The 26,852-nt window shown below is 45.2% G+C and overlaps 1 protein-coding gene across 5 annotated transcripts in view; it reads right to left on the reverse strand.

Annotated features, from left to right (window-relative positions):
• Pbx1 (PBX homeobox 1) overlaps positions 1–26,852 on the reverse strand; it is a 314,273-nt gene that overhangs the window by 83,432 nt on the left and 203,989 nt on the right. For all 5 annotated transcript variants that reach the window (XM_021158888.2, XM_029480163.1, XM_029480161.1 and 2 more), the window contains exons 3-4: positions 6,964–7,208; positions 857–1,047 (exon numbers count right to left, since the gene is read on the reverse strand). In XM_021158888.2, the coding sequence (XP_021014547.1) occupies positions 857–1,047; positions 6,964–7,208 (436 nt within the window). The remainder of the gene's footprint in view (positions 1–856; positions 1,048–6,963; positions 7,209–26,852) is intronic.

A 26,852-nucleotide genomic window follows, 5' to 3' on the forward strand; every position in this document is an offset into this window, starting at 1 on the left:
AACTCACTTTGTAGACCAGGCTGGCCTCGAACTCAGAAATCCGCCTGCCTCTGCCTCCCGAGTGCTGGGATTAAAGGCGTGCGCCACCACGCCCGGCTCCTTTTTTTTAAAAGGGCTATTCAAGACCTCTTTTTTTTTTTTTTGGTCAAAAAAAATATTAACTTATAAGTAAGGCCAAACTGAAGCCAGATAGAAAACATCAAACCAAGCCACTGGGTCTCTTATCAAGCCACTTTCTTGACTCTCTATGCTCAGGGAAGCATGGGTTGCTCAACTATGAACTTCTTAAGTGGCCCGCAGTATTGTGCATGGTAATCCACTACAGAATTGTTCTTGAATTTAATGGAGTTCTCTATCTCTACTGTATGGGAAAGATCCTGGCTTTCACACAGTTAGAAGCCTTCTTGGAGGAAAACTGTCACTATGGTGTGCTAATAAAGTGGCAGTGAGTACTTCGTTAGGATATATCCCTGTAAGACAAGGAAACAGTGCTGCGTAACAACAACAACAACAACAACATCATCATCATCAACAACAACAACAACAACAACGACAACAACCCCCCTTCCAGGCCGCTCCCTGTCACCTATGCTGCTCACCCAGAGGAAGAGCAGGAATAAACATTATCTCCTGCAACCATGGATTCTGTCAGCACTACATGAAACCAAGGGGTTATCCTGTCTCTCAGTCTGTGGTTGTTCTCGGACCTTAGACCTTCACACAAGCTAGCATATGGCACAGCATTCAATGCAGAAGAATTGAAGCTTTGGAGAGAGCCAACCCATGAACCCAGAGCCTGCTGAATTCTCTTTAAAGGACCTGACAGCCTTTCTAGACAACAACACGTAGGACTCACCTCGCATCCAGGAACCGGGAGCGCAGGATCATGACGGCCTCGCATGTGCTCTGTTTCAGCTGCATCTGGATGGAGCTGAACTTGCGGTGGATGATGCTCACCATCCGCTCGATCTCCTTCGGAGAGATGGGCCTGGTCCGGCTTTGCTCTCGAAGGAGGTTCATCACGTGGGTGGTGAATTCATTGCATGCCTGCAGTGGTAACACGGTGAACATGGGGTGAACTGAAATACCTTGCTTGGCAAACAGAGTCCACAATATGGGGCCGGGGTACTTTTTCTAGATGCTGGTGTAAGTGAAGAAAACTAGAAGGCTTTATGATATTTTGTCAAGTGTGATAGCTAGAATAAATGATAGTGTAGAAAATCCTTTTCTCTCCAGTGACTCGAGCTCTACAGTTTGGCACTGGCTTCAACTGCTTAACAGAAAATAAAATTCTGGATCATTTTAACATCACTCTTTTCCCTTGTGACTTATGACATTGAAAGGGGAGCTACTTAACATCCATCCCTGCCTTTTGCCCATATGTTAAGAGCAGAGTGACTTGGGGTCAAATACATTACGAGCTTTCTCTGTCTTTCTCATTATTCCTGATATGGTAGGACTTCCAAATATTCAATTTTGAGATACATAAACAGCCAAAAGAGTTTAAGTGGAATCCAAAAATAAAAAGCTCTGTAGCTCTTCCCGGAGATTTCTCATTACTTGGCTTTGAGTTTTATCTAAAGAAGCCCTTTTGTGCCTTGTCTAGAACACAGAGGGTGTACCCTCATAAACCTTATAAAAAAGGGCATCCAGTGTGACTTAGAGGGTTCACAAAGCACTCTTGTAGGAACATACTATCAGCTAGTCATGGAAGTCAAAGGAGAAATTTACCATCTCTACTTCTTTCTTTTCCAGTCGGGACAACCATGCTCCAAAGGGAAAAGGGGATTTTTTTCCAAAGGTATACAGGAGGCATGAAAGGGCTAAAATGAGACCCAAAAGCTTCCTATCGTTATGGGCTTGGAAATTCAAAGCCTGAACTCACTCTGTGGGAAACCACTACCCTCTCTTTCAGTTATTAATACTTAACATCTGTGGTCTGATTTCGTTAGGTGAACACTCAATACAATATCTATTCACAGATTAACTCACAACACTGCTATAAGACTGAATTAGATTTGTAATGAAAAGAGCAAGATGGTACTTTGAGAACTTCATACTTAGGACTCAAAGGACTCTGAATTTAATACAAAGAGCAGAAACTTGCTCATCATTGACATTATTGCATCGCTGTTTTTTTGTTTTTAATAGCATAAAGCTCTTCATATGCGTCAACAATGCAGCAGTGATAACAGGAGCTCACAGACTATTTATTGAAGAATCCTTTGCGTTTGGATGCCCAAAAGACCATCTGAACGCCACAGTGGAAACCCTGTGAACATTGATGTGAATTCTTGCATTACCAAAAGGCACATTTTATTCATCCGAGAGATTTAATTCTTCTTGAACCCTCTAACACACTAAACGGTACTCATGATCTTGTGCAGAGGGACCTAAATGTAAAGAAGATCTCTTGTGTGGACCAGGAAGTGGGACAAGTGACAGGCTGCCTGGGTCCCTGCCTGTAGACTTTGGCAGTAGTGGCATTTGACGAAGGTTCTTTAATGTACTGTGTTTCTTTTCCCTTTGTAAACTGGGGATGATAACATGCTATGTAAGAAGGCACAGCAGAGATCTGCAGTTACTATGTGTGCAATGCTAATATGGGCCGACAAATGCTTGTCTTCATTATGGCTTCATAACATACAAGATACCCTAGAAGAGAAGGCTCCAAAGTTAACCACATTTAACGCATGCAGGATTTCTTGCAGAGGACATGGGTTTTGTTCTCAGCACCCACATAGCAGATCACAACCATCTGTAGCTCTAGCTCTAGGTAACCTGATGCATTTTTCTGGCCTCCTTGAGCAGTGCACACATGTGGTATACTTAGAAACATTCAGGCAAAACAGTTATACATAAAATAAAGAAAATAACTATAGAGGTGACTTAGAAATCCACCATACTATCCCGACCAGAGTAAACATCTGCAGACTTCATTTCAGTCTTGGTAAAACAAATATGACAATAAATGTCTCCTTTTCAATTCTGCAGGAATATGCTGAAGAAAGAGCCACAGATGGGTCTACATAGTATTCTCCATTCAGAAAAGTGTTAAAGGGGCATGGATCTGTTACAGTCTTATTCCCAAGCCAAACCTAGGCTCTGGAACTGTATCATAAAGAAGTGGAAGTGAAATCTGGCAGTGAGCTAGCAGAGATTCTGAGGCTCTCATGATATAGAGTAGAGAGGACTAGGCTCATGGCAAGCCACAGCCATCTTTCTGAGGGAACAAAGCAATCTCCTGGGCTGCAGCATCCCTACCTTTAGGGGACTGTCAGGGGGCAGGAGCTACAGGCTAGGAGGGGTTGTCAAATTTACCAGCTCTCGGCTGGAAAGCCACAGTGCTTGGCTAATAATAACGTGTTACATTACAGTGAATCAAAATACTCACAATGTCTGGTGTTTAGTCAGGGCATTTTATTCCAGAGCCTTTTATGCTCTGCAATGAGCAGACAGTGGAGTCCTTCCACCCACTGCTGAGGTGGAGCAAAGCAGCTGCTAAGCAGCTGGGAGAACACGCAACCGAGGTTCAAGATCTCTAAGCCTGCCTTAGATGGACAGGGCAAAATGATCCTGATTCTTCTAGGACCTGAACTGCCTACCACAACCCCTCAGCTCCCCGCCATGACAGTGCTAGAAGCTTGGCTGCTTCTGTTCACTCAACTGCTCAGACTGTACCAGTAAGGTATGTATTTGAGGATAAAACGTAATAGATTCCTCAAGGTCCAATGGTCTTTGCTGTGGACAACTAAGGGAGCCATGATGGAGAGCTCGAGCTGCCTTGTGGAGCAGAGCTTCTACAAAGAAGCTCCCCGGGGTAGCTGGAAACACAGCAAACTAAAGAGAAGCCCACATCAGGGACCTCACAAGGTTCTAGATTTTGGCCGACATCCTGCACGTCAACTCATCTTCTTCCTGACTCCTTCAGACTGAAATGTGGCACCAGTCTTATTCGCAGAGATAAGTGGGAATCCCAGAGCTCCCTTTGCTGTGAACTGAGTTACCCTACCTCAGGTTAGCGCTGGAGATTTAGCTCAGTTAATACTCCAGTGGCATCATTTACAAAAGCTGACAAACTCCTCAAAGGAGTTTGTATGAGTATGTTAGCTCTTCACTCCCTTAGCCACCAACATCGTCTGCTACAGAAGTGTCTTATTAATGTCATTTAATAGTAATGATGGTTTCTAGAAGTTTCTTTATTTAATAACCTTGGGATAAAATAGTAGCTTGTTCGGGTGGGTCTATTTGGAGGGCTGGGGATGAGGGATAAGTTAGAAGTTAATTATCATGTGGTTATCTGTTATCAATATACAAAGAACGAAACAAAGGTAGCAGAATTGACAGTGACAACTACTAACATGGAGGATGACATTTTACTTGACTGAGGCTCCCTACTTTTAACAAAGCCCCCATGAGGAACTGTTGCAGGAGAATGAGAAAGATGGAGCTCTCACACACGCCAGCTAAAAGGTCAACAGTGCCATCGCTGTGCAAGCTGCTATTTATTGTAATTAACCAACTAATTTTAGTAAATTATTAAGCATGCAGAATGCGATAAGCAGAGTTCACTTCTCACCCCCAAAACTGTCCACATAAATAAGGAGACATGACGCTTTACTCCCCAAATCTAATAAATACACGAGACAAGTTGGCCACTGCTACATTTGCATAATCTGCGCTGTACTCGTGGGGTTTCTCCTGAGTTCTTCACGTCCAACATCTTTATGATTTAGCATAGGCAGGAATCCATGAGAACTTTCTAGAGAGAGCACTTTCATCACTAGCTTGATGTCAGTAGCCCAACCCAAAGAGATAACAGGGCATGCTTCTTAGTCAGTGTTGACCCGTGTCTCCACCTTACATTTACTAAATGGAGGCAGGCCTTGTTTCAACAAGACTGCTTGGCCTAAGGGTCACAACAGGGCTCTATGTCAACCTCTATTCCTCACTGGATGTGCGACCTCAGCATCATGTTTACCGTTTTTCACCTCACCTTCCTCATCTGTGTTGAAAGGCCCTAGGCATCCAACATCAAAATGGCTTGAAGATCAAGTACAATTGCACTGGTCCAGACTTTTGCACTAGTGAGTATGTTACTGAAATAGGCTACTACTGCCTGAGAGGTCAAATTTTCCATGGAGATGGGAGAGGGAGAGGAAGAAGGGAGCTTCAATGGAGAAATCAGTTCTGTCCTATCTACATCTCAAACTAACAATGAAGCCATCTTTCAGCACCTCCAAGCCCAACATGCACTTCAGTTGCATGATTGGAGGAAGCTGCATTTATTCTAAGGTTCTTTCATGGTTTGCTTAACTGGCATGAATTACCCAAGATGTCAGGTCTAGGCAGGTTGCTGGGAAGAGGCCATGCTTCCTGGAGAAGGTAAAGTGAGAGTATTGCAGAGGGGATAAACCAAGAGGCCATCCAGAGATCTTTGTAAGCAAAGTCTGTATATGCATCGTCTAAAGTCACCCCACTGAATTAGAACTGAGTCCTGGTTTGGATTATCCAGGTGGGAAAAACACCATTAGTAGGCAGGCCAACTTATCCCAGACTCTGCTGAGACACATCTCCAGAAGCCAAGAGTGTGTCAGGAACATATGTTCTTTTCCAAGAACATACAGGGTAATGTCCTCACAGTTCTTAACATGTTGACATTTTTTTCCTTCCTTCAGTTCCCGCTATACCGTATACCGCTATACCTTGTCTGATGGATGAATTTCACTGTGCCTAACTTAAGGAGGCACAGCATTTCCTCCTGCGTAAGCGAGTGTATTCTGTGGGTATCCATTCCAAAGGTGGACAGGAGTACAATCATGAAACTTTCTCCACTTTAAATTTTAAAATGCCCATTTCTATTTTAAAATTTAAATTTTCTATTACATTCACATTTGCCGGCTACCTGGGTAGTCATAAGTAGACTGCTTTTTTTTCCCTCCCTTTTCTTTTTTGGTACACAAAAATAGTAAAAGAAAATCTAATTCAAGGAAAAGACATTCTTATAGAACCCGAGTTCAGCTTAGAATTCAGCAGTGACGATGAATATATCTGTCGGTTAAATAAATGGAGAAGAGCTGGGTGTTAAAGGACTCCTGATAGAACACTACTGGTCATGATGGCTGGAGAAATGGCACTGATATAGAAGTCCAAGGGTATGGGGACAGGTGGGGCTTTCCCTAACAGGGGTAGCTCTGTTACAATATGGCATCTCATTTTTTTTTATGCTGCTTTGTGTCTTAAAGCAATTCTATTATTTCCAGAGGACTTATGACCCTTCATAACTCTACAGTTTTCTATCAAATACCCACTCCTTTGGAGTATAGTAAGCAGGTTCAGGACATTATCAGAAGAATGCTAGGACTGGACTTGAGGATGGTGTGGCCCTAGAATATCTCCTTGAGAATGGTGTGACCCCAGAGTATCTCTTAAGATGACCTGTTATCTTTGTGGAGAACTGTACATCACACCACATAGCACACATAAAGAAGAGGGTATGCTTGTCTCAGTTGATCCCAGCATGGAAAGGTCAGGTTCAAGTGTCCCATGGAATTCTCTGAGCAACAGAAGAATACTGCTCTTTAACTAAACAGCAAACAGCAGCCGAAGAAAGTCAGCAATCCCTGCAATCAGGTTGCAACTCTGACAATGGTCTGTGTGCTCTAGGGAGAGCCCAAATGCATTCTACAGTCTACAAATGTTCTAGAGTTCTCAGCACAGGATATTCCTTACACTGACTATTGATATTTCTTATAGTCATAATTTACAATGTTATGTTTTTTAGTATCTTGCCCCATGTAAGGCCTAGGCTTTCAATAGTTGAGGCCAGGGTCTTGAAGGGATTCAAGACTCTAAGCTGATAAGCCCGGACAACTCAAGTTCTCAGGCTGTGAGGTTGTGGTTTGTTCTGCCCTTCCTTGGCCAATGGCCACCATGATGCCCAGTCTGTAGGGGTGAGGTTACCTGCTCATACTTCTCCAGCTCTGTGTGGTAGATTTGTCTGATCTGTGAGAGTTTGGCTCTGTAATCGGAATGCTCCACTGAGTTGTCTGAGCCTGCACCCCCAGAAGCTGCCGCTGCTGCTGCCGCCGCTGCTGAGCCTCCGCCCTTCTCAGGCCCCGCCACCCCTTCTGCTAGCAGCATGTTGTCCAGTCGCATGAGCTGGGGGTCTGTGGGCTCCTCTTCTTGGGCTCCCCGAATACTCAAAACTACAGAGAAAGACAAAGGGGAAAAACATTAGCAGCAGCAACTCAGGAAAATCATTTACCAAACACAAAATAGAAGAACCCAACTGCGTCTCTCAGTCAAGCCAGCTTCCAGATCAAGTGTCATATGGCATGTGGAGAACAGAGGACAGGCAGGCCACCAACTAAGAGGATGGGAATATGGAAGGAGACACCTGCTTTGCTCGAAAGAAACTACTTATATGAAGTACCCAGAAAAAGAGAACAGTGGGGCTGGGACCAAGAGAAGGGCATGGGGAGTTAGTGTGTCATACGTGGGGTTTCTCTTGAGGAAGATGTAAGGTGTGGGTCACACCTATAATCTCAGGACTTAGTGAATCTGGGAGGGTCGGGAGTTCAAGGTCATCACTGTGTCCATGTGTTGGTATATGTGTGTGGGTGTGTGTATGTGTTTGCTCACAAGCATGTGTGTTATATGCCAGCCTGGGCCATCTGAGGCCTTGTCTCTACCCACCTCCTAAAGAGATGGATGATGGTAACAGTCATACAACCATGTACATTTAGTTAATGCCACTAACCTGCACACTACAAAATCAACAAAATTCTCATTATATGTGTTTTACTACAAGCAATGTTAGACTACAAACATTAATTATAAGAGAATGTGATTTTTTTCACTTTAATCTTCAAACTGCCAGGTTTCAAACAAAAAAGCATTTCTTTATTTCTTCCTTTAGGTTTCTGTTTGTGGCTTTTACTCTGTTAACTTTCTTTGTAATATTGAATTAACTTGTATTGTCATTTCCAAAATAACTTCAGCAAGGTAAACCCAGTCGATGGAATTAAATCTTGAGAGCTTTTCCCTGAACTAGCTGAAAGATTAGTCTAGAAAAACACAAAGACAAACTGACCCCAGTGTAGGGATGCACTGGTTTCAAAACTAAGCTCCATCCATCTAGGCTGGGTGGTAAGTGCTCTGTTCTGTGCAGAGCAAGGGTGTGGTCTTTGTGCAAAGCAAGGGCGTGGTTTTTGTAAGAAGATGCTTTCTTTGATTCACCAAACCCTGGGTTCTGGTAGAAAAAAAGTTTCAGATCAAAACCAGGGTACTTTTTAGGGAAGCATCACAACTTTGTGGGTGGGGGTGACTTGAACAGAAAGAGATAAAGTGATTATGCAGACCAGCTAACAAGAGAGATGCTTATGTCCCCCTTGCACACAACCTGCCTTACAATAAACAAACCACTCAACTAAATCCAGTTATGTCATCAGCCACCAAGTTTTTGTTGGAAGAGAACAAGAAGAACATTTTCAATGTTGGAAAACACAAACAAATAACAAAAAAGGAGAGAATTCTGAGAACAGAAGAGGAGGGAAGGACAATGATGGAAGAGATGGGATCTAGATCCTAGTGGATGAACAAGAACTTTGAGAGTCAAGACCTGTTTAGGGTATCAAGAGAGCAGACCAGAGAAGTCTATCTTCCTTTTTAGGGTACCAAGAGAACAGACCAGAGCTAACTGCTTCCTAGGCAGCCCTCCCTACTCCAGGGGCTGTGATGGGGAAGATAGGGATGAGCCCAACATAAGAGGACGTGGAGATAAGGCCAAACCTTCTCGGGTAATGCCAGTATCACTGCTGGCTGTGCCCACATGCTCCTGGCTCCCAACAGATAGCATCCTTGTCACTTCATTCTGAAGGAAACTCCAGTTCCTGGTCCAGAAGAAAAACTACATCATGGCTTTCTTCCAACACAGGAGGAATGTCAAAAGTTGGCAGTAAAGGTTATCAAGGGTACTGCTTGATGAAGACAGAAAGGAAAGAAGGAAGGGAAGACATAGACGAGAAAAGAAAGCTATCTACATACACACCATGACATCTCGGTAGCTATTAGATTTTCCCTTTCATACCAAGGTTCTTCCATGTACAAATCGAGTTGATACAGTAGGGATAACTGTAAGATGAAGCAATTGTGCTGGTGTACTTGCAGGATCTCCTTCAATGAAATCTTATTCTGGTAGGCTCAGAACTTTCTATAGAAACAGCCCTTGGAATGACTATGGACAACAGAGCCATGCTCTTCTGTATGATGCACATTTTTACTCAGATCAACAAAATCCTCTGACAAACTAACACCAACAAAGGCTCCTTACGATAGGGACTAGGTGGACTTCCAGCATGACCTACATGCCAGGCTCTGAAGACACTGAGCATCTACCCTTCCACACGTTGGGCCTCTAAGTCTGGCTGTCATCACATCCAAGGTAGGTAGGTATGAAGGCATCACTTGTAGGGTTTATAGGTGTGACTCTTTGCTTGGTGAATTTTAATCACTTTATCAAAAAGATATTTATGAGCCTTTCACAAATTTTAAAAAAGAAATTACCTCTGAGCTATTAGAAAACGAATACGTTGTTTTAGATTGATTATTTAAGATGATCAATCTAATACCATTCTGAGGCAATATTTGAATCCCCATTCATTCATTTATTTGTTCATTCAACAAGGTCTTAGTCTACACATCCATGCTGGCCTCAAGCTCATAAAACCCCTACTTGGCCTCTACTGTATGCTAGGATTATAAATATGTCTCTCTGTACCAGTCTCTAAATCCAGTTTTCTTACTCAGAGATCCAATGTACTTTCTTCAGAAGAAACCAAATCAAACTCCCTGGGATAAAAAATTTTTCCCATGATGCTTAATAAGACAGTAATGCGACCAAGGATGTCTCCTGGTGACTCTGAAGCCTATGGTCCTTGTACATGGCCCGTCACGAAGGCATGATGATAGATATCCATCATCCTTTCTCATCCACGGCAGCACAGTCAAAAAGAACATGTTACCCATCAGTAGGCGGCTGCCCGCCCAGGCAATGCCTGCCCAAAGCAATGTTAGGTACGCCTCTCCTCCGACAGAGCAGGTGCCAAAGATGGCCTCCTAAACTCCCAGATGTAGCAAAAGCAATTGTGAGGAAGAAGAAAGATAGACTGACTGGTACTCAGGCAAGTGACCATGAACAGGTTCATACTGCTGGTTCCCATATACCTGATCTTTCTTTCTTTCTTTCTTTCTTTCTTTCTTTCTTTCTTTCTTTCTTTCTTTCTTTCTTTCTTTCTTTCTTTCTTTCTTTCTTTCTTTCTACCTCTCTGGGTTTCAGTCATGCCTGTGCCTTGGTGCTTTTAAACAACCAAGTTCCTTTTTATCAACTCTCCTCAACCTAATGAAGAGCGTGCTTATCCTTGAATTTTTTTTTTTTGATATTTTTAATAAGGCAGGGAACTCCCTCAGGGTGCTGCAGGGGCAATGCAGAGGACAATAGTGGCCTATTGTTTAACAGTCCTTGCCTACCCAAACTGCAAGTTTCTGCGGACAGTGCATTGGGATGCACTGATTCCTGGGTGGGTAAAGATTTTCCCAGGTAGAAGTGGGGCGGGCAACAATCAAGGAGCTTAATATTTACGTGGTAAATGCTTTAATTGAATACTCATTCAGAGGAAATTGGGTTTGCCAAGACTCATGACAATTGTTTTACAGACATGTAAAGAAATGTTCTACCAGAGATTTGAAAATAAGAGAATGAAAAGAAAAAGAAGAAGGAGAAGGAGGAGGAGGAGGAGGAGAAGAAGAAGAAGAAGAAGAAGAAGAAGAAGAAGAAGAAGAACCCTCCTCGGTCCACACACACATTGCACCATTTCAAGTATACTCTACTCATGAAAGTAAACTACACTGGGCAATATGCAGGAAGTAGGCACAAATAGGGGAGCACTTTGTTGTGCTATAGTACATAGGAGGTGATTGCTCTGATGGTCTTGGGGTGCACATGTGTGTTTGAAGAAGGCAGAGAATCTTGCAGGTCCATATTTCTTCCCAGGACAAGATTTCAAGATACTAGTACAACAATAAGAACAACAACAACAACAACAAAACAAACAAACAAACTCAGGTATTTGGATTCACTGACCCGGAAATTGTTCAGCTAGTCAGTTTTTAAAAAAAATGCCGCCAGCTTTAAAGAAATAAGCGATACGGCTAACAGAAGTGACACTTCCTATTTATGGCTTGAAGTCAGTACTCTGGTGAGCTGGATACAAAATGCGTATTTAAAAGCTCCTTTTTATCTCTCCAGCACCATGCACGACTCAAATGAACCTTTCACTGGGACACCAGAGATGTTAACACTCGTCCTCCAAGATCCAATTTCAACCAGCCGAGCTGTTACCTAATCCTGCAGCCATCACATATGATCAGGTTCCCGCCTCCCTGATGGGTGCCCAGCAGCCCCTCCCTCCCTCCCTTTCCATCTCCTGCCCAACAGCTTTCCCTGAAACTGAGCTTAAAAGGGTCCCCTTGCCTGTGCATGCTGGTAATACAGGGTCCTAACAGCCCCACTGGCTGTACAGAACACCAAGATGTTTATCCTTGCTAGCTAATAATTCTTAAAGGAGTTTCCTACCCACGAATCACCCCCTCCCATTCCAATCAAGACAGAGACCAGTCACGACAGGTAAGTGATTTATACAGAGGTTGTCACAGCCTTTAGAAAACACCTGAAGTCACATCAGCTGCTATCACTTGCCCTAGGGTTAATCCCGTGCTAAAACTCCAGCGATAAGGAGACTGTCACAGCCTGATTGGAGCAGCCCTCACAACTGGCCTCCTGCTGTTCATTCTTTATTTATTTTCATCACACAAGGAGATAAACAAACCAAACCCAAAGGCACATTCAAGAGAGCCAGTGGGAGGTCTGTGCTAAGGATTGTTTTGTCCTTGGCTGAGCAACACAGCTCCAGAGTCGCTCCCAGCTGGTGCCCACTAGAGGGCACTCTCTCCCCACCGAGGACTTGTTTAAAGAAGGGTCCCATAGCTACCAACATCTCCATGGAGCTGGGGAATTGGGATCTACTCCGATTTGAGATTCCCAAATGTGGGCAGACAGGGAAGAGGGCATATTAGCAGAAGGCATTGTTTCAGGCTATGGAGTGAAGCTTGAAACTCAGCTGAGCAAGAGAAAGAGATGGTTGGAGAAGGGACATAGGCTTAGGGAAGGCTTGAGGAAGTCTCTTCATGGTTTTAAGGTACCAAAGCAGAAGCTGAATTTGACAGTCTCCAGGTCTTGTAAGTAATTGTGTTGTAGCAAGACAAGGTGCCAACCCCAAGCCAGGCAGGGCTCTGAAGCCAGTGGAGAAAGGAGTAATCTGCCCTTGGACTTCTAGAAACTGAAACTGTTCATCTGCTGGGACCCTTTGTGCACATTGAATTGCATCACCTGGTAACAGAAAACACATGCTCTGCTAGCACACTTACAGATTATAAAGGTAAAGAAACTTGGCTAAAACAAGGCAGGCTCCTGCCACCAAGATCGAGAGCTCCTGGAAGCCAGTGGTGACATGGTGATCTTCCATGATCTCACGGATCATGTATTATGCACCTCTTCGGGTCTTTTCAGCGCTTTGTGCACAGCAGCCAAGTAGGATGTAGGACTATGGCGTCTTAGGCATCTGTGTCCTGTCACAGCTAGTTCCTGGCACGTGCCCCACCCTCCGGTTGTAAGTTGTACAGAGAGAATGTGTTTGCTCTCCCATCTCTTCCAATACCCATTTCCCAAAACTCAGATCTGCCTTTCATAAGTGGCCATTCTAAACAAGCAATACTATGCTGACATTAAGGCAATGGCTCTCTGTGTGAGGGAGAGTCACCCAAGCACAGGACTGGTATCTGTGAAGGGTTCCTCCAAGGCCTGAGAGTACACCAAACTGCTTTAAGCTTTGTAGAACACCTCCCCCCCTCCCCAACCCCTTACTCCTCCACCCCGACCTTTCAGGTTCTGTCATTTCCCTACAGGCATAACCATCCACAAACCGGTGGGCACTTCTCCAGCTGGAAAATGACTGTGCTATGAACTGATTCTTCTAAACCGTGTCGGGACCCACATCTTCCATTACTTAGTAGCCTGAAGCTTGGGGGTTGTACTTATAGGCCCTCTTCCCTCGCTCAAGCCTCTTCCGTCTTTGATGGAAAAGCTGTCTGGGTGAGTTATTTTAAAGAGTCGTCTATCAAGTAAATGGAAATGATTAACCATTTGATTCCCCCAGTTTCACAATCCAGCATTACAGGCAGCTGCCAGACAACGGTTGATGGATAGGCTCCAGAGAGCCCAGTACTGACGGAACTCAGACCTTAGAGGACCAAGCGGGAATCTTCCTGGCTGCTAGCCTAGAATGGCCTCTTCAGAGGGTTTCAGTGCACAGAATCTGTAAATCTGGGACTCACTCTGATACTCAGTATTGTCCCCTTAGACTCACACAGGGCTTTGTTCAGGGTCAAAAGTCTCCTAAAGTGTTACCTCTTGGTGTGAAGACAAGATATCTTTCAATCCTTCCAATATTTTTCTTGGCTTATTAATAATCAGGTATGCATAAACAGCATATGATATCAGAAAGGGACTTGTAAACTTCCTTCCAACAACGAGACAGTAAGATCTTTAAGGATTTCAGTGCAAGCATCTTTATGGAGTGTTTCTTAAGGTATCAAGGCCGCACTGATTTTCAAAGGGCGCTCTAGCCAGGAACTGGAAAATGCAGTCATTTCTTCCCACTTGGCTCAGAGCCACAGCACGTGGAGCTGTGGGTGAAGTTCTAAGGCAGGGGATGACAACAAAAACACAGGACACTCTTGGGATGGTTTTACTATTTTGAGCGTTTCTGTTTAGGGATTTTTCTTTAGAGACACAGCAAGTTTTTCTTTTCTATGGGCTAGCTTTTGGCCCTTCTGGTCACAGGGCTTGTACTTCTCAGGGGATGTGCGGGCATGGATCCTATTCACACGTTCCCTGCTTGGCACACCGAGTCTCCCCGGGCCAGCTGGCAGGGAGAAAGTGAATGCACTGGGCAACAGGCGCCTGCATTTCTGGATGGGTGCCGGCTGTCTGAGTGACGGACTTATAGATCTTAATAGCTAAAGCTTATATGGTGGCTTGGGAAACCCCCTTTGTCCCAAGAAAAGCTGCAGAAGTTGGGGGGTTGGGGCATGACTTCATACTGCCTCTGCCTTCGGATCCATGTACTCAAGACATCTAAGGAAAGGGAATGAGGCCCCGGAGAGGGCCAGGGTAGGGTGTGTAAGGCCTGGACTGCACATGGGAACTCATGACGTGGGAAAGCATCCCTACTTAATATACATAAGAAGCATGGGAAGTGTGGAGCCAGTGGCTGGAGGATACTGCACACCCCATGGAGAGGAAGACTTCTTTCTACAACAGCATCTCCTACACCAACTCGCTACTGAAAGCAGGAGGGGTTTCTTGATGTTCTCTTGCCTTAAACTGAATACGTTTTGTGGATTAAAGTCTTCATAAGATGCCCAGAGCATTGCCTGGTTCTTGCTAGGGCATGATACACTCCTCAACCCCACCACCAAGTTCTAACAGCCAAGAGAACAGAAGTGTACATTCAGGCTTCTCTTCCCTCAGGTCTATAACACGGCATGAGGAACCATGAGAAAGTACACTGAGATAGAAGGGGGATATCTCCATGCTAACCCACATTACAGACTCTCACTGTGTGACTTTGCCTCTTAGTTTCATTTTCCTCATCAACAAATAAGTAGTGATAATACTACTTTGCCACCATTCTGATTATAAATGAAATAAAGTTATTATTGTTATTTATGATGATGATGGTGACGATTGTTTGTTCTTTTGAGACAGAGTCCCTCTACATAGCCCTGGCTGTCCTGGAACTCACTATGTAGATCAGGAGGACCTTGAACTCACCTCTTCCTGGAATTAAAGACATATTATCACCTCGTCCAACACGTGACTATTATTTACTAAAGCATAATCCAGTGTTTGGTACAAGGAGAGTTCCTCTGAGGCTCAGACCTGTTATTACATCACTCCTAAGGTGAAGGCTGGAAGATCATAAGTTCAATATCACCCTCAGCTACAAAGCAAGTAGGAGGCTCCCCTGCACTGCGTGAGACACTGCCTTCAGGAGGCTGGTATGCTGGTAAAGAACTAGAAATGATCGTCTTAAGAGTCTGGTGTCTGGTTCCTGTATGTTAGAAATCTGTAACAACGAAAGAACCAGCATAAGCCAGTGAGTGCACCACATACACAGGCACGGATATCTATATATGAATACATATGCATACAACTCCTGTGCTTCTGAGCAAGGCCTGGTCAGTGATGATATCATATCCCACAAACCACTCATTCTTCAGTGCATCAAATACATTCCAGTGAAGTGTCTGCGTTTTCTCCCCCTTCCTGTCACTTAGGCTCCTGTGTTACCATTCTCCTAAGCACTGTAAGGTCCCCACTGCTTTAAAAATCTTATGTGTTATTTATTTGAGGAGGAGGAGAAGAGGGCCACCTTGAGTATTTTTCTTTGGATGCCATCCATCAGTTTTTCTTTTGAGATGGTTTCTCTGTTGCCTTCAGACTTGCCGACTGGTCTAAACTGGCCGCAGGAGATGCCACAGGTATCTATCCACCCATCTCCTCCTCCCCATGAAGCCTAGGTTTTGTGTGTCTGCTTTTTACATGAACTCTCCATACACTTTTCTCCCAGAGCCGGGAAGCATCTGTGTGCTCCCAGCCCGCCAGGGCTCACACTGGATGCCTCCTCCACGGCCAAAGGCTGGGAGACCCTCGGGAACCATTCAACTCGGAAGTAACCTCACCTTATGTCAGACAAGCTAGCCTGGAAGTCTCTCCTTTAGTGGTTGCTTTCAAAGTTCCATTAAAAATACATAAATTCCAGTTAGAAGAGAGCAAAGACTCTATTCATATGCCGAGGTTTAGGAAAGCAGGCTTCAGTTTGAAATTTGGGTAGGATTCGGCCCTCCTCTGCTAGGGCATGGAGGAACTCCATATTTAAAACATTAAAACCAGCTGCTGTTGCTGGGCATGTGGCACGTGCAGTCTCACCTTATGGATGTCAATGCTTAGGATAACAAATAACCGCCTGGAGTCAAGGAAACTTTCCTGACCATATTCACAAACTAAATAGTAGCAGGGATATTTTTTCTCCAACTTTTGTTGTTGTTGTTGTTGTTTGTTTGTTTTTGTTGTTGTTTTTGTTTTTTCGAGACAGGGTTTCTCTATATAGCCCTGGTTGTCCTGGAACTCACTCTGTAGACCAGGCTGGCCTCTCTGCAATTTTCTTAACGGTGTCATCATTACTAAGTTGTTCACTTGCTTGTTTTGTGGGGCTAGGAGTTGTACCTAGAGCCCCCTGCATGCTAAATAAGCACTCTACAAGTTATCTATCTCCCAGCCCAAAAGTTTGTGTATCAATACAATCTGTGTATCAATTGCCTACTTTATAGAAGACAACACACATGCTGTGGTGTTTCCTCACTTGCTGGAGTAGCGCCCCACCCCCATCCCCTTCAGCAAGACGGAAATGTAAACCTCTACAGGTAGCAGCCATGAGGAGGTGAGAAGAGCAAGGACAGACAGACAGACAAGGGCTTGATGTCAGGATCTGGACACAGATGCTGCTCTCTAGCTGCCCTCATCCCATCTGCCCTTGGCCTGTATACTTCTACCTGTCTCTGCCTGTCCATCAGACCTGTGACCTCACTGAATAAGAGAACAGAAGCCAAAGTGCAGGAAAGAAACGAAGAGCACATTTTTGCTTGTAGAGAGCAAAGAGAAAGGACTTCTTGGGACCAATGACAACCATTATCACTTCAATCCCCACCCCCCACCGAGGGCATCCTTTGTAAATGTGCATGCCAACCATATTAACATGCATGGGGATGTGTGACTGTGAAGATAGGACCTGGACAAGAGACCACCTTGAAACGGACCAGACAGAAGGCTGGCCCAGAGGTCACAGTAAGGCCTGATCTGCCTGGCTGGCACAAAGATGCAGGAAAGGCCTGCTCTGCTTGTTTCAACTTTGGCAACTTGATTTTTTCCCCAGTGTCTGGAAGAAGGCACTTTGTAGCTTTCCCTCCAGCTCATACACCATATGACAGAGCCCCAACCAATGAGAGGTAAAAGGAAGGAGGGGTGGGACTCTTTGGGAACTCCCTGGAAAGGGAAAACACCCTTCTTGTGGCATTGTCCTTTCCTTCTCGTGACTGCACCCTAGCAGTCTCCTCACATCACTAGATGGACCCAGCACTATAAGTCGCACGGAGGAGGCTACATAGAAGAGACATAGATGGGGTTGGACTTGGAGATCAGCTCGGGCTCTCTTGCCTCTGGAGAATAAGAAAATAATAAAGCTGTGTTTTGTTTAAGACACACTTTGGAATTTTCCAGAGTTTTGTTTACTTTTGGCAGCTTAATTAATTCAAGCTGATACAAACTGTTAAGAGGATAGGAATCTAGAAAGCAGAGCGATTTCATGGTGGTTAGGGAGTTACAGAAAATTAGGACTGGGCGGATTTAAGGGGCAGCTGACAGCAAAAGCCAAGCCATGACAGGAGTTTCTCCTAAACAGACAGAAGGGGGCTGGACCACTAGGGGGCCTCTCCTGGATTCCCCCAAAGCCATGGGTGGAGGTTGGAGAAGCCACACATCTTGGTGAGTGGGCCTGGGAAGCAGATTTTACCTGGGTAGTGTACTAAGTGGTCTAAAAGAGTCATTGGCCTTGACCAGGGATGCAGGGGCTGGGAGAGGAGGCAGTGCACACAAACCTGCTAAGCGTGCCTTGCTCCCACCAAGATGAAGATATGGTCGCACCATGCTCAATGGAAAGTTAAACTCAACTGACCAAAGAGCTGGAGGCAAACAGAAGAGATGTAGCAATGGGAGGAGAAGTTCTAACATCATTTTAGACCAAGAGCTAGAAACCTATGTACAAGTATACAGCTGATGCTTCCCAACCCAACAGTCAAATAAGGGTTAGAGCCAAGGCTGCCTGCATACGGGGTCAGGTGCAGAGGACTGGGAGGGAGGCCCCAGGCTGCTCTACTTACAGGAGGAGGAGCTACCATTCATTATGACATCCACACATTGTTGCACATACACATTAACTTTCTGTTTTCTAAAGCAGCATAGCATATACCTGTCATGCCAAGACAGTCATCTCAAGAAGACAGTGGCTCCAGTCCTTAGCCCATCTCAAAAGCCACCTGCTCCCCAAACTTCACTGCTAACAAGTCACCATCCATACGAAGGAGACGGAACATAGCAGCACAGCGACAAACAGGAGGCTTTTCCTGCGTCTCAGCACTTTCCAGCATTCTACAGAAACCCCCAGTCACTGAGGATCAAAGATCAGCTAGGAACACTGTAAGCTGACTGTCTGGAGTCTCATCACAGGCACACAGATACACACAGACACACAGGTACACACAGACAGACAGACACACACACACATGAGCTGAGGAATCCTGGTGGTGTTGGTGGATGGAATGTGGTCATGGCATTAGGAAACGGGAGCTCTAGGTTGCAAGGCAAGCCTGTCACATTCCCTTGTTTAGTCTCTACTTAAAAGAGACAAACATCTCATAGAGACCAAGAGAGCTGGCTTCCTGCCTTTAGGAGAGAGTGGTGATTCTGTCTCAGTAGGTTATCCATCGGCTGTCTTTCTAATTCCAGAACCTGTACCTTTCCCTGGGGACTCAGCCCACTGTGATAGCATTGTCTTCCTGGGCTCTCCTCCATGTGCCTCTCCCTCTCCACCCAACACAGCTAAGTGTCTGACTCATGAACACAAGGACACCTGCTGGCCAAGTGGGTGGTACTTATCCTGAAGGCGCGCACAGGCATTTACGCTTTATCCTGAACAGGCCTTCTCAAACGCCGATTCTGGTTTCCAGGGGACATTTTAAAGGAGAAGTAGATTTCAAGCAAATGATTGCAACTTATCGAAAATAATGTGCTACTTAGCGTCTGCAGCAGACATCCTGGCAGGCAGCGAGGGGAAGCAGCGCCGGAGCAGATGGGCGTGATTAGGCTCCGATTTTCAGATGGCTTTTCTGTTGTTGCTGCCTCTGCTTCTTTCTGAACACTTGTGACATTGGAAACTCAGGGAGAGCTCCCAGTCCTTCCCTCTGTGCCCTGAGATACAGCTCCCTACCTGCACACTCACACTAGAAGCACCCACCCTGAGGGGAGGTACAGTGGCATCACGATCATCATTAAAGTGTGTTTGTATCATCAGGCTCTGGCTAAAATACATCAGTGGCTGGCAGAGAGACGGGCGAGGCGCTAGCTTTGTTTCCCTTTAAAGATTCACCTCGCTGAGGCTGGGCCTTACTTACTTCCGTTCCTACCATATTCCCCGCCCCCCCCCAAAGAAGCGTCTTGTTTTCTCATTCACCTAGTGAGTCAACATCTCCCCAAACATATAATAATAGTGGCTTCAAAAGTTCCAGAGCTTTTCCATTAGACCCAACCCCAGCCTGGCTTAGGGATGGCACTTTATGAGCCTCTCTAAACTCGAAGAGAGCCAAGCCAATAGCAAGCTGTCCCTGTTTACACACACACACACACACACACACGAGAGAGAGAGAGAGAGAGAGAGAGAGAGAGAGAGAGAGAGAGAGAGAGAGAGAGAGAGAGATGCTTTTTTGATAGGTGTCTGTGTGTGTTTGGGGTGTGTGTGTGTGTGTGTGTGTGTATGGTATTCATGTGTGTACCTGCATGGAGAAATGCAGACAACTGTCCCTATCTCTCTCTGTCTTATTTATTTAAGAACCTGGATCCAGCCTCACAGCCATCAAGATACAGCTGTCCTCCCGATGCCATCTATATAACCTTGTGGGTACAGAGATGTGCAGTCACACCTCAGTTTTCATGTCCATACTGGGAATGTGAACTCAAGCTCTCAGCTCTCGTGCTTAAGCAGGAAGTCCCCTATAGCTCTGGGAGAAGACATCACTGTAGCTAGGAAACTTGGGCAGGGGACTGAGTTTTCTGGTTTGAAACACAGACTGCCATTTCAGAAGACAAATTCGCTTCTGTTTCTATATTGCTGCTTGGTGATGCAGCTAGCACTGGGCCATGCCCATTACATCTAGAGTCAGCTTCCCAGATCAGCTAAAATTTCTTCTTTGGGACAAGGCCTGAGGTAAAGTAGACTGGCATCAAACTCACTATGCAGAGGAAAGATGGTAAACTCCTAATTCTCCTGCCTCCATCCCCCATCCCGCAAGGGCAGGGATTACAGGGTGCACACCACAATATCCACCTCAAGATGGGATTTTCTCAGCTTGATCAAAATGCTCCCAGGGCAGGGGTCTATGCTGTCTTTTACAGAAATTCTTTCTATTCTTCCGAAAGTAGCCTACACCAGTAAAGCTGCTAACATTTCCAGTTTCAAAATTGCCCCTTTTCTGTCCTAAGAGAAGCAGAGAACTCACAGAATACCTTGCACACCACACTCCCAAAAGTTATGGCGAGGCCACCGGTTCTTTCAAAAGGTGGATTTGCATTTGCGTTCAATGCCAGGAGACAGAGAGATGGATGCTGCTCTTCTTGGTAAAGGACGGTGGTGACCAGCTGGTACTACCCCTTGGTTTTCGGGTCAGCATCACCCACTGTGATGATCTTCTGGTTCCTGGCTCTCTTTCCACTTTGCAAACCAGAACTTCGTCACCACCTCTCTGCCAAGATGACCCATGAGCCCTCAGAAATAGTACAGAGAAAGGCACCTTGAAGGCTCCAAGGAAAGAAACACCTAGCCCTTGTGTAGGGATCTTACAATGTTTGTAGGCAAATATATATATATTCCTCCCTACGGAAAAGTTAAAATGTTATGAACCACCTCATCTTTAACAGTGACCTCTAAATGGGTACCCGAGCCACGGCAACATTAGAAAATAAACCAGCTAGCTTGAGATTCCTTAAGAATTCACACAGAGTATGTGACTCTTCCTCCTGTTCCAGCCAGAATCCCAAGAAACAGAGACGCAGAGACAGACCTAGAAACATCTACTTTAGGCAAATGAATCGTTAAGTTCTGGCTTGTAAACTTGGGATCGGGATCACCATACATGTGGGAGAGCAGAGAGTTGCCTAGAAGTTAAGATGTAGGGATGCAAGAAAAATCCGAGATAGACGACAAGGTGCATAGAAAACAAGAAGCAGGTATTTCTTAACTCTTTCCTTTCTGCAGGCCACCCCTATGGTCCTGTGTTTGGCCAGCCTCTAGGTTCCAGAAACCTGAGGTAGGTGCAGGTGTCCCTTGACTCACTACTCAGTTTGGCTCTATGAATTGAAGCCCTGCCGTTGATCTCATGACTCTTACAGGGATCCCTGGGACTGTTTCAGAGATGCTAAAGTAAATATCAAGGAATGGTTTCCCCACGGTTTTTTTCTGATTGCTAAGCATTTTCTCAATTGATGTGGGGAATAAAAGATGCCTACTATCTGAGGTTTGCAGACCTCCTTCTCCTCTCTCCTTCCTTCCCTCACTTCCAGAATATACACAGTGCACTCGGAGTGTACAGAAATATAAGACCACAGATCTAACACAGCCGTCCAGTCAAGTCTTAAACAATAGCCCAGATGTCAAAGTTACATACAGCTCATGTACAAACGGACAGACAAGGTGAGCTCATGGATTCATTAATTCTTCACAATGAAAGAAGGGACACTTGATCCTTATATGTGAAAGACTGTCCAGTGCTCAAATTGGGTTTAAAACTTTGTAGTCACTTCTATGGCTTTGTTTTGGTGCATAAAATTCACTGTGGTTCCTTTCGGGTGTTTTTTCCAACTACAAATTAATTTAAGTTTACAAGGAGAAGAAACCCCTGTGGGTAGGATTCATCCATTTGAAGAGTATGCTGATTTAGAAGAAACCATGATTTCCCTAGAAATCAAAGATCAAAGTTAGAGAGAGGAAAGCATTTAAGGAGGTAAAGAGGAGGGGGAGGTTCTTAGGGGAGGGAGGGAGATACAATAATTCACAGAATGTTTCTGGATCAAGAAGCATGACAGGGTCACATGTCCCAGTATTGAGGACAGAGCACCACACCATGTCCCTTCGGCATCATGCCTGCTTCTGCAGGGGTGACCGTGCCCTTTACACCCAAGCCACAGCCAGGTTCTTGGGGATTGGCATTCCCTGCCTTCCAGAAAGAAAGCTGGGAATGGAAGACGGGAGAGGGCCCAGCTTAGGTGAACTGTGCCCAAAGTAGGCAATTTATAGCAATTCGCTCACGGGCCTCTTCTTTTATGCAATACACTTAATTTGTTTACCCATTAAACTAAAAGAAAAAAATCACCCTTGGAGGTAGGTTGGTTGCTAAGTTGGTAAAGTGCTTGCCTTATTAGCATTAAGATCCTAGTTCAATTCTTAAGGATCCACATTAGGAGGAGGAGGAGGGGAGAGCCAGGCATGGTGGCACATTCTTGTTATCTTAGTCCTGGGAAGGTAGGCAGAGACAGATGAGACCCTAGAGGGTTTCTGGCTGGTAAGCCTGACAGTTAAAGACCCTGACTTAAAAACAGCGACAATGACAACAACCAAGGTGAAGACAGTAGAGGGAGGAAGGGAATGTTCCTGAAGAATGACATCCAAGATGGTGCTTCGGCCTCCACATGCATGTGTGTTACATACATGCACACAAATCATTCCCTGGGTGAGTACTTTATCCTAGACAGATACTGAGGGCCCACAAATGCAAAGACTAAAGAAAGGTATTCCTGGGCTGGGGAGATGGCTCAGTGGGTAAAAGCACTGACTGCTCTTCCAAAGGTCCTGAGTTCAAATCCCAGCAACCACATGGTAGCTCACAACCATCCGTAATGAGGTCTGATGCCCTCTTCTGGAATGTCTGAAAACAGCTACAGTGTACTTATGTATAATAAATAAATCAAAAAAAAAAAAAAAAAAAAAGGTATTCCTGAGAAGGACAAATGATGACCCGGGAAAGGCAGACCAATCAGATTACTGTTAGAATGCAACTCATAGAAGGTAGTGTGGTGGGTGAAGTTGCCTCACCCAATCACCTCACAGCTAAGAAAGGCCCCATTCATCACAATGCCATACTCCAGAGCAGGCTGTCACATGTCCAAGGAAGCCAACAGAGAACCCAGCACACGGTGATGTAGACCTTGACAGAGGCTGCTGGAGATTCCCGGCAACTTCTCACCATCCACTTACCCTACCTCAGCCTAGCATCTCAACAGTAAAGAGCCACAAATGAGCAAAATCTTGGGGTTGCACCTGGGGATGAGGTACCTCAAATAGAGATGAGAATCCTGGGTACAGTAGCTAGGAACCAGATCAAACTCGCTTCTCAGACAGGTGTCCCCCACATACTTCCTCTTTGTGGAAAAGCAAAGGTTGTAGAGTCTTACACGCAGGCCACAAGCCACCCACCAAAGCAGTGTGGGCTGGCAAAGTGGATTCCAGGCTTCTGAGGCCTCGGAGCAGACTTCTTTGCATGTGAGAAAGCATTCACTCAGTCTAGGCAGACATTCTCCCCCTGTGGTTGGGCTGGCTGGAGTCTGTGGCTGGCAAGTTCACCACATACTCAACTTGACCCACCATCGTCCTTGCTAATTCGGCTCTCACAGTGCACTGCAAACCTCACCAGGGGCTGCCAACTCTGGGGCAGTGGTCTTTGCAAAGGGCTACTGGAGGTAGAAGTCTCAGCCTTTGAATAGCTGGCTCCTTCTATTCATAGGGAAGTAAATATTTAAGCTTCTGGCAGACAGACTGAGAAAAAAAAAAGTAGCTGCCACAAACACTCCATTCCTTACCCATCCCAAGCCATGTTGAAGCCACACACCCTGACCCCAAAGGGAGCTTCCTCAGCATGGTGAGGCCCAGACCCCAACCAGCAATAATTCTACATATAAACAACTCTTGCTAGGCATGAAGCACACACCAGACAGTAATCAGCTTATCTAATAGAACAGGCCTCTCTTCCTACCACAGAGGAGGATTAGTGGGGCTTGAATTACAACCGTGAAGTGTAATCAAGCCCAGCTCGACACTGGCAAAGGATACTGTATATTCCTGCTGGGCCGAGAGTTGTTGGCGCAACATGGTGTACCTACAGGGGATGAACAGGAAATGCTTGCCATGGTAATTATGCCGGGAGGTAGCAATTGAGAAGTGGGGAAAGCAAGCGTTATGGGAGTGAAACGAGGTGCCAGCTGATGCCCACTCCCTAGACTCCTTGCAGACTTTGGAAGGTCTTGCAGTTACTGCGTTTGAGCAGATTTTTTTCTTGCCCATTATAAACAGAATATTCCTCTAAGCCATAGGGAAGGGGAGAGAGATTCTCTCCCTCACTTGGCCATTGACACATCTGCAGTGTGGTCTGTAGAGTGGAACCCACAGCCTCCAACCATGGTGATGTCTATGGTGTGATGAGGATGGACTGAGTGCAGCCCAGCTGACAAGGAGTTACAAAGGAATGGGTATCAGGGTTCAGAGAGAAGTAAATAGAATTCATAAATCCAATCTTCACCTTGAAAATGTCAAACCTCAAACCAAAGCACACGACACTTGCCTTTTCTATCTCCCAGGTGGAAGCATCCCATCTCACTAGAGTTTCTAGGATCTCACACTGTGTCTGGGGTAGAAGTTCTTCTATACTTAGCAAATTCCATGACAGCATGCACCACAACCTCTGAAGTGGTTCTAAATGGCCTCCTGGATACTTGAGAAGGGAAACGTTTTCATAGCTCTGTCACTTGCTTATAACGTTTTAAATCATTGTCTTCATGGTGATTGCCCATCCTCTAAAGCAAAGAGGCTCTTGTCTTGGTCTCCTAATGAAAAAGCAGTCACCCTCTTTCAGACACTCTACATCTCTCTTGCCATCTATTCTGTTCTTCTGTTTATATTTCTTTAAAGATCACAGAATCTTCCCAAGGAAACTGATGGGCCACTGTGGGTTTCCCAGCATTCCCTAAGTGTGACTCTTAGAGTGCAATCTTGGTGCTCATTTTCCCATGCGGTCCCCACCACATCTGCACATCTTAAATCTTTCTTTAACCATTTTTTTCCCAACAGCTGCTCTTTTAACACCCTTCCAACATCTGACATTTATTTATTCTTCAGACAGGTTCTCTTCAATATATAACACTAGCCTTTAACTTTCTATGCAGCCCAATATGACCTTGAACTTCTGATTTTCCTGCATCCCTTTGAGGACTGGGATTACAAACGAGTTCTACCAGACCTAGTGGTGCTAAGGACCGAGCTGCATGCATGTTAAGTGAGTACTCTACCAGGAGGTCCCGACCAGTCTCCAACAGGTAGCTCCTTCCCTTACACTTAGAAAAGGGAGTGACTGGAGTGGCCGTGTAGCACTCCACTAGAGACAATCCATGATAAGAAAAAAGCTCTGACTACCAAGGCATCCCTTCTGATAATATGCCACTGCCACTTGCCCTGCTAGTGACAACCCATCTCTCAGTAGCCCATTCTCAAAGCTCCAACTCCCCCAAACCACTGTCCATGCTTAAACAACATGGAAGTACCACACTGTGAGTGCTAACTCCATGGCCTTTAATGGGAATATAGAAGTTCAAGCTGTCATATCCAAACAATTGTTACTAAATTTTTATATCTTTTTTTCCCAAATTTTTTATTAGGTATTTTCTTCATTTACATTTCAAATGCTATCCTGAAAGTCCCCTGTACCCCCCTCCCCTACCCACCCACTCCCACTTCTTGGCTCTGGTGTTCCCCTGTACTGGGGCATATAAAGTTTGAAAGACCAAGGGCCCTCTCTTCCCAATGAAGGCCAACTAGGCCATCTTCTCCTACATATGCAGCTAGAGACATGAGCTCTGGGGGGTACTAGTTAGTTCATATTGTTGTTCCACCTATAGGGTTGCAGACACCTTCAGCTCCTTGGGTACTTTAGCTCCTCCATTGGGGGCCCTGTGTTCCATCCAATAGCTGACTGTGAGCATCCACTTCTGTGTTTGCCAAGCACTGGCATAGCCTCACAAGAGACAGCTATATCAGGGTTCTTTCAGCTAAATCTTGCTGGCATATGCAATAGTGTCTGCATTTGGTGGCTGATTATGGGATGGATCCCTGGGTGGGGGGCGATACTAAATTTTTAAACAACTGAGTAAAGTATAGTCTTCTCGAGGGCACAGATGAAGATATATCCTGAGTCTGTTATATCCATGAGAAGGAAGTTAAGTAGAGCAGGTGACCCCTTTCAGCACATCAGGGTGCAACCTCTGAGCCGCAGAAGACAAAACCAACCAACCAACCAAACAAACAAACAAACAACTATAGTATCAAGCACGATATCAATCATCGCACTGTGTGGTGTTGACTGCAGGTGACACAGAATGCTCAGTTCAAGAAGAATTTATTCCAGGAGTGTCAGAGTACAGAAGGAACTTCAAGCTCATTTTAAATTGCAACTCAATAACTCCAGCATCAAAATTATGTCATCAGCACAGGCTCAGAGGGTACGGCAGCTCTTAAAAAGCCACAGAATGTGAAAAGAAGCCAAGAACAACCAAGAACTGCCTTCATGATAAGTTAAACTAATCTGGCCATGCAATGGCTTCAATAGAGAGAGCGGGCTAAGGCTGGTGCTCTGAAGTAGATGTGATCACATCTGAGAAATCTGAGCCTGCCTAGGAGACACTTCCTGGTCCTGAGCCAGCAGGCCACTCCTTCTCCTGATGGGCTCAACCACTTATCATCATCATCCTGGCACTGTGTGTGTGTGTGTGTGTGTGTGTGTGTGTGTGTGTGTGTGTGTGTGTG

This window comes from Mus caroli, chromosome 1, assembly GCF_900094665.2.
Source record: "Mus caroli chromosome 1, CAROLI_EIJ_v1.1, whole genome shotgun sequence".
In the NCBI taxonomy this organism is placed as follows: Eukaryota; Metazoa; Chordata; class Mammalia; order Rodentia; family Muridae; genus Mus; species Mus caroli.